The sequence below is a fragment of the Propithecus coquereli genome, unplaced genomic scaffold (genome assembly GCF_000956105.1).
Source record: "Propithecus coquereli isolate 6110/MARCELLA unplaced genomic scaffold, Pcoq_1.0 Scaffold53, whole genome shotgun sequence".
In the NCBI taxonomy this organism is placed as follows: Eukaryota; Metazoa; Chordata; class Mammalia; order Primates; family Indriidae; genus Propithecus; species Propithecus coquereli.
The window spans coordinates 2,296,479-2,305,157 of NW_012151174.1; the positions used below are offsets into that span (position 1 = coordinate 2,296,479).

Below are 8,679 nucleotides of genomic sequence, written 5' to 3' on the forward strand. Positions count from 1 at the left end.
TAGAAAAAAATTACACAAGGTAAAATATTACAATCACACCCTAAACTCAGAGGGCTTGTAAGCCACGTAGGTACAGAGGAAATGACCAAAGACTTTGGTATAGAGGAGTGACACAATAAGGAAGAGTCACTTGACAGATTAGAAGAAAGCCTACGACTTGGGAAGTTGTTCCAAGCAAAGGTCCCAGGAGTGCATGAATCCCTGGCTGCCTCTTGCTTCCTGGAGCAGTTTTCCTAACCTCCCTGTGGTTATTTCCTTGTTCATAACATGCAACAACACTCCAAACAAAAATGAGTAAACTCTATATTCTTTGATTCGACAAACCCATATCCTGATTTAGGTCTAACTAAAAAAATCACGCAGACCACAGAGGCTTACGAAGACAAGGCAAAGGCCTGACTATGGAACCATCGTGCGCCTTTGGGTTAGGGGGAAAGGCTGGGAACATTAGCAAGACAACTATCTTGAGGACATAATATAACTCAGCCCGAGTCGAAGTGAAGGTCTGTCTGCATGTGATTTATACCTGTCTAGATCTAATTAGTATAATTTTTTTTTTTTTGGCAAGTTTGTTGGCAAAAAGTTCCCTTTTGTGACCTCCCTCCAGACTTAGTTTCCTGCTGTGGAATACACCATTGATCTTGAGGCTATCTTGACAGTCACTTGTCTGGGAAATAGCATTTGTTCTCAGTAACTGGAATTCACTTGTGAACAATGAAGCAGGAAGACTCAGCTTTCCCTCTACGGCCCCATTGAGATAAATTTTGCAGGCTTGCAGAGTCATTGCTCAAAAGCAATGCGAATAGGTTATTCTCTGATACATAGTACAATTATCATGAGAGTGTTGTGAAGATTAAAGAAGTTTTAAATTCATTGTAAGTGCTTAAAACAGTATTTGGCACAAAGCTTTTAATAGTCGAAACTATTTTTATGAAGACTGGACTAATACTGGGACAATGGGAATGACGATGAAGAGAACGATGCATTTCACCAGGGGACCGACCAAACTCGGTGACTGATAGGCTACAGGGGAAAGGACATACAGAAAGCCAAACGTGCAACCTCAAGCCAAACATGATACAACCAACTCAACCCTCACTCCTCTCCTTTGTTTTTCTGCTGTGTGACCATGGGCAAGGCATCAAGTGACTTGATCCCTTATCACCTAGAATATGACAATGACAAACTACCACATGGGTCAAAGTCCTGCCATGCCACGTGATCATGAGATCGTAAGCTCAGAGGCAGAAACTCTGAGTGAAAAAAAGAAACACTACGCTTTGGATTCCCATTTGCACTTCAAGTGTCTCTCCCCCAAGGAATGAGAGCGTCTTGAAAAGTGCTGTGTGAGTGAAGAGGTACTGTATACCAGGGAGTGCTCCAGGCTGTTTTAATACTACGAAGCCAAATTCCAAAGCTGATATTTTATAATCAACCTTATTTTAAGGTGATCTACAAATCCACCCGTTAGCTGGGTAGGTTCTACATATCCTGAGCGCTTCTGTTTCCAGTACAGAAAGTTACTAATTACCCATCTCCTCTAGGTTTGGGTGTCTGGAAGTTGTCATTATTAGGACAAGTAATTTAGAAACTTTAACCTTTAGGTATTTATGAGGAAAGAACATTTACAATGACAAATCCAACTTAAATTACAAGGCTTGTAAACTCTTGGTGTTTTAGATATAAAATCTTGGCATTCCAGATATAAAATATTTAGATATAAAGGTTTACATTTGGTAAACCATCAGCACAATGCAAACCTCTGCTCCTATCCAGTGTCACTTCATATTCGTCACTAAAACACAACTGTAAATTCTACTCTCAGCCCAATCCGCACCGAGAACCTGAACAGCCCATCTGAACGGTGTGGGAGGAAACAAGCAGTTTCAAAGTCTTTCACGGAACTGGCTGCTGTTAAGTCACATTCAGGTATTCTTCACCTTTTGCGAATCACAGATCATTTCCAGAACCAATGAAAGCTATTGGAGCCTCTACGAATGTTTTTCAACCTTTTTTCCATTACAGCGTCCTGTACCCCCAAAGTTCTTGGGCCTTCAGCGTCTATGTTCCAACATGAAACAACCCATGAAATGACATTGTAACCAGGATCTCACAACAGCGCCCACAATCCATACTCTAATGCTTCTGGGGTCATCTGTGATTCTACATTAGTCATGTGCCCAGTGGGCCAAGGCCTCTAGGGGTTATGGAAGTCATTTCAGGGTGACCCCTGCAGGGCTCTCTTCCCCTCTCAATTGCGTCCCAGGCTACTCATCCCTCCCCTGTCAGCCTCAGGACAAGGCAAATACAAGCTGGCTGCCTGGCCTACTATCTCAAGACCAGCCTGAATGTTGCAAATGACTCTGGGGATAGGTAAAACGAGAAACAGGTGGGGAGGGCGAAAGCGGAGCTGTTTGCCTTCTCCATCACAGGCTCAGTGCTCACATGCTGACAGGGCAAAGGAATGTTTCTGGTGCCTTTTGGGTCCACCGCTCTTGCTTGGCGGACCTAAAGGCAAGGCCCGCGACGGTTACCACCTGAGCCTCAAAAGCCCACGTTTCCAGTACCGAGCACACCAGCCCGTACTGTGCTTTTCTTCACAGCACTCAGCAGACATACGTTCAACTGGTCCTGTACCGTATGGTCTTCCTCTCATTATAACGTAACTACCACAGATGAGGGGTGTCTATTTTGTTCCGTGCTCTATTTTGAGAGCTGGAAATGGTTCCTGGCACTTGGTAGGTGCTCAATAAACATTTGTTGACTAAATCAATAAATACTTCAAACTGTCCTGGAACCAAACTGCCTTGCCTGCAAGCAGGACAAGCACCCGCTCTATGGAGAACAGGAATAATGTTAAGAGGCTACTTTGGAGAAGCCCCAGCTGATCACCAACACCAGCTGCACTTTAGCTCTTATCTGTCATCTTATCTTTGACCACCAGAGTCACAAGCATCCTGGCGAGGGGGTGAGGAGGAAGGGATAGAAAGAATGGCAACTAATAATATGTTTATTGGAGAAATGTTGGGAAGTTTGCCTTTTAGTCGAGGTTCTGGGGAAGCTGTAATTAACCCAAGAGGTTAACTGAAACTGAAAGGCTTTCAAATGAATGTTGCTGTCCTCTCTCCAGTGGAAATTCCCAAGAACAATTAACAAAGGACCATGAGCCAATTAACCATTAACACAAGTTCTGATGCCCCAGCACAAAGCTATTGGCAGCAAGAACTACACTTAACCGACCACTCTTCTAAAGGAATTTTCGAGGTTCTATTCTGAAGAGGAAATATATTATCTAACCTTGTACTGATCAAAATTACATATCTTGGGGCCCTCCAAATACCAGGGATTTGTCACCTAGGGAAAAGAGAAAAAAAAAACTGATAAAAAGGTTTCTCCCTCCCTAACAGCCATAATACATATACACACACACTCTCACTGTACTGTACAATTTATCAAGAACTATCAGGCGTTGCCTACCTTTTGCTGAATAGAACATATTGTTATGGTGGGGGTCACAAATGAAAGGCCTGCAGAGATGGAGGGCAGGCAGGTCACTGCAATGAGGCAGGCTAAGTGAATATAGACGGGGAACGGCCGAGGGGTAGTATATACCCTGCCCAAAGAGGCACTAAGCTCCAGCCCATGACTGCCACGTACGAACACAGGCCTGGGTTCTGGTCTGTTTCCATCATATCTTTGTATTTTTCGGGCAAAGCCAAAAACAAAAAAAATTTTTTTTTTTGAGACAAGATCCTGCTCTGTCAGCTGGGCTAGAGTGTAGTAGCATCGTCATAGTTCACTGCAACCTCAAACTCCTGGGCTCAAGCGAAGCGATCTTTCTGCCTCAGCTTCCCAAGTAGCTGGGAATACAGGCATACACCACTATGCCTAGCTAATTTTTCTATTTTTTGTAAAGACAGGGTCTCGCTATGTTGCTCAGGCTGGTTTCAAACTCCTGGCTTCAAGCAATCCTCCCGCCTTGGCTTCCCAAAGTGCTAGGATTACATGAGTAAGTCACCACACCGGGCCCAAACTTTTACAGAAAAAATTTCCAATTCTGGAAACTGTACAAGTCACACAAAGGCTGTGTGAGGCTTCCTGGGAGTGGTCAGTTTATCATGTCTGCATGCTTTCCACTGCAGCCTGGAATTCTCACCTGAAGAGTAATCAGGGAGCATTCTCACCTGGTGCAAGACCAGCTTTCCCTCACCTCTGTCTGCAGAGGTTTGGAGTCAGGACACTTTGCCAAGCCTCCAAGTGTCAGTGCAACCACCACACCCTTCCCACCTGCCCTCCACCACTTGGAGCTTCACTCTTAGACTACACGATGCTTATCACAAGAAGCCCCAGACTCCTGAGTTAACAATTAGCCCCACACAGCCTGTTGTGTCCCTATCTCCCCTCCCCCATCTCCTGGGCCCTGAATATTCTTGCCACCTTCTTACTCTAGCCAGAATCTGGCTCTCCCCTGAGGACATGCCTCCTGTGGCCCTTCCAAGTGAGGAGGTCTCCTTGCTCCATGGAGGTGCTTCGACTCTTCTCCCCTAGAAGCCCCCCAGCTGCGAATCTTCTGTCATCAGAGTAGATCATTCACTACCCCATCTTGTGCGTCACATGCTGACCCACGTCATCCATCCTCTCTTCTCTGTAATTTCCTCTCACACTGCTTGATCGTCATTCTTGGTGATTTCCATAGCCTGCCAGTTTCCCGACCTCTCCTGCGGTGAGGGTCCTGTCCGCCCCTCCCTCTCGTGGTCACCCCTAGACCTTGTCTCAGTAACTGCAACCTCTTCCGAATCTCAACTTCATGCATCTCATGCCCACCGTATCCTATTCTAGGTCATTCTCTCCAGAACCTCAACTCCAACAATCTGTTGGCGCCACCACCTTTCCACAGCCCTCAGCCCCCTCACGTCTTCACACTGATTAAATTCCTTGAACAACTATTGTAATCACTCCCTCACACATTCTCTAGTGCTTCCCCCCTCCACATACTCATCTGGCAGCACCCGCGCAGCTGCATGTGGCTGGAGAAACGCCTCTTAGCGGACGGGGACTGACCTGGCTTCCTGAGAAAACCAAAGCAATCGTAAAAGAGGGGGGAAAGAAATCAAAACTGCCTCCTGCCTCAGATTAAGCTGTTCAAGCTTTCGAACAAACAGAACTTCAGATAAGTGAGGGCATTAGTTCACCCAGCCAGACACCAGTACTTCTGAAAGGTCAGCAGGTCCAGCCAGCTACAGCAGTCAGGGAGGCCACTCTGAACAGAGAAGGCCTCTGCAGTCTGACCTGCCTTTGTCAAATACTACTGTTGTGTGACCTTAGACAAGGCCTATAACTTCGCTACTGCACCAGGCTGTTTCCAGGATTAAAGGACACATCCGAGCTCAGAGGAAGCACCAGATGGATCAGAGGCCAGGTACATCTTAACATAATTACTTCGTTTGAAAAAGTCCAAAATGGCTGCCAAATTCTGGTTCAGATTGCAATGGTCACCACCTGCATTCCTGATTCCTGCTCCCCTACAGCTGAGCCTCTCCCCACCAACTTATTTTTTCTTTTCTGCCTCAGGCATAGGGAAACCAGAAGCTACCACAGGCGATGACTTGGCATGCACACGCATCCTGCTTTCTCTGTTTTCACCCAGTATGCTGGCCTATAGAGCCCTAGACCGGCAGACTCCTGCCTGCTTCTCCCACCTCCCAGCCTCCTCCAACTTCCCCCTCCCTCTCTCCTGTTCCAGCCACGCTGGCTCTTTCCCTTCAATACAACCAAGCTTGTTCTGGCCTCAAGACCTTTGTGCTCCATTACCTCCAACTGGACACTGGTGCCTGAGGTCTCTGTGGGGCTGCCGCCGCTTCATGCTTCATGTTAGAGCTCAGACGTCACCCTCCTCAGAGGGACCTCCCCTGACCACCTAAGCTAAAGCCGCCCCTGTCATCTTTCATCACTCTGTGATCTTTGCCCTGTTCATGTACTTCTTAGTGATTTACTCTTGTGGCAAGTGCTATTTGAACGTTCACTGTCTCTCCCCCCAGAATATAAGCTCCGTGAACGCAGGAACTTGGCTTGTCTGAAGCAACTGTTATCACCAGTGCCAGCACCATCCCTGACACATAGCAGGGACTCGGTCAGTTTTGCTGAATCAATGAATTCTTCTTTCAAGAGAGCTCTTTTCAAAACCCGCTGGTGCTTGTCCGAAGCAGTGAAGGTTACAACAACACCTGTTCAAAGAGACCTTTCAGGCCAAACTTCCTGAAGAATGTGGGGTTTTAGATCCCCTTATCCACCCCCAACCTCTAAGGGCCAATCCAAAGACTCCAACTCCAGCTGCTCAATGCCAATACTATCACACCAAGGCGCCATCCCCCTTGCACCCTGGCAACATTTCCTCCCCTCCAACACTTGCTTCTTTCTCCTCCTCCCTTTGGCTATCACTGAAAAACACCTTCCATCTCGGGCACCTACTCCGCCGCAACCGGACTAGAAAAGGTCCTGGAGAGGTTGCTGTTCTATCTCCAAAACGGTGGGAGCTTCCTCCCAGAGGCTAAAACGGCAACCAGGTCACCTAAGCCAACCCCCACCCTCTCAGGTCTGGCCTCCCTGGGTTTTCTTTGGCCATGGAACTTTCCGCTGCCAGGAAGAGGCTGGTCTTCCACAGCGGCTCCTCACCCCATTCCTGCCACAGGACAGGCCAGTGCCACTCCTTCTTGGTCAATATCTCCCGTCTCCTCCCTCACCCGAAGGAAACTTTCCTACCCCTCGCGCCTCCGCCCGTCCTCACGTTCTCAAGGACGCCCAAACCTCATCTCAAGGTTCAATCCCCAGGACCGTCTCCACCACACCCCCTGAACGCCACTAAGTCGCCCCCAACTTCCTCCCCCGCCCATTCTCGCGCTCAGACCATTTTATCCCCCGGACCCTCACGCCGGCCTCCAGCCTCCCCGCCATCGTTTTGTTCCCAGGACCCCCGCCCGGCCCTCACCGCGGATGCCACGTTCTCCGTCGGCCGCCGCGGCCCCCGAGAGCAGCAGCGATGCCAGCAGAGCGAGGAGCGCCCGGCACCGCCTCTGCCCACACAGCTGCGCCATGACCCGCTCCACCAGGACGCCCACGCGAGGCCTCGAGCCGCCGGCCGTTGGGGTCTCGCGAGCAGGGGCGGGAGGACCCTTGCCGCGCACGCGCACTAGAGGGCCTTGAGTTCAGGTGTGGGCCCTGCCGCAGAGTCCGCAAGGTGCCGAAGCCTCTGGAAGCGCCTTTCTCGGACCTTCGGTGTGCGGATACGCTGCCTTCCACGCGCTCAATGCTTCAGTCCGCTCGTCACTCGCCCCTTTGCCCCCCAGCGACACTCAGCGACTCTCCCCACCGTTCAGAACCCCGTCACACCGCCAAATGCTCCGAGGGCGGCGGAGCCAATGGCGGACGCCTGAAAGCAGCTACCGAAGGTGGCCGGCCAGGCAGGGGGCGGGCGCACCTGGCGAGGCGGGGCGTGTAAGGCGCAGGCGCAGAAGGCAGACACCTGAGCAGCCGCTCCCCCGCCCTCGGCGCACCTGTGCTCGCCCCTGCCGCTGGGGGAAGAGGCGGGGCTTGCGTGGGCTCCGCCCCGCACGGGACCTGGCTCGGTGAGGGGGCACCCCCGCATAGCGCCAGGGCTTCTGTCACCCTCGCCTGTGGGCTCTGTAACGTGCTCTGAGGGCCTTAGCTCCTGGGCTGGGCCTCAGGGTGGGAGGAGGGGGAAGCAAACAACGCGTTTCTTGGGAACCTGTGGTTTTCTGCCTGCCTTGCCTCCCCCGTCCTTTGAGGGTGAGGGATTTATTCCTTCCTAAATTCCGTGGCACAATGCTTCGGACCCAGCGGTGGCCACGCCATACTGGTCCCTGTGTCACTAGACAGAACAGCCCAGAGTAGTGATGGCGGAATCAGGGCAGAGCGATTAAGGCTGTGTTGGGGAAAGTCCAAGCTGAGTGATCAGGGGCTGTGATGGCGAAAGAGGAGCTCATGATGGGAGCCCAGACAGGTTCCCATCCAGCCCGAGAGAGGGCCAAGGTAGTCTTCCTGGAGGAAGTGGTAGACCCATGAAAGAACAACAAGCTCTAGGCCCTGCCTCGGGGTTCCCAGTGCAGATAAGGAGACAATTACTTCACCAGGCAGCCACAGAGTGGCATCCGATTGTGAGGGACTGTGACAGGGAAGCACAGGCAGAGAGATCAGACTTTGAGAAGAGGGAAGCTCAGAGGAAACAGCTGACCCAAGCTGGGTGGGCTTCCTGGAAGAGGGGATTTATAAGCTTACTCTCCAAAGGTGGATGGAGTGGGGCAGGCATAGGAGTAGAGGACAGCCAGCAGGATAATTAAAATAACTGCATTATTACTGAAAACACTTTAACAGTGTTATGAAGGAAATATTAATAAATTGGGGGATGGGATGGAAAATAAGATCATTTGAACGGGGTGGTGGAGGAAGGGCTCTGTGAGGAGTACCTTTGATAATGACCTCTAAAGGACGATATGGGCCAAGAGACAGCAAATGCAAAGGTCTTGAGATAACAGGGCATTCTGGGAGCCAGAGCCACTCCCACTATTCAGCCTCCCTCTTGGCATAATAACACATGAAGAGAAGTAAGTGAGTTATCAAAATGGTATTTACCTTAAACAATTAAAGTTTTATGCCAGTCATCTT

At 50.0% G+C, this 8,679-nt stretch overlaps 1 protein-coding gene across 1 annotated transcript in view; it reads right to left on the bottom strand.

Annotated features, from left to right (window-relative positions):
* Positions 1 to 7,423, bottom strand: part of SPINT2 (serine peptidase inhibitor, Kunitz type, 2) — a 23,215-nt gene extending 15,792 nt beyond the window's left edge. The window contains exon 1 of the mRNA XM_012657130.1: positions 6,986 to 7,423. Coding sequence (XP_012512584.1) covers positions 6,986 to 7,091 — 106 coding nt within the window. The 5' untranslated portion in view covers positions 7,092 to 7,423. The remainder of the gene's footprint in view (positions 1 to 6,985) is intronic.
* Between the last annotated feature and the right edge of the window lie 1,256 nt (positions 7,424 to 8,679).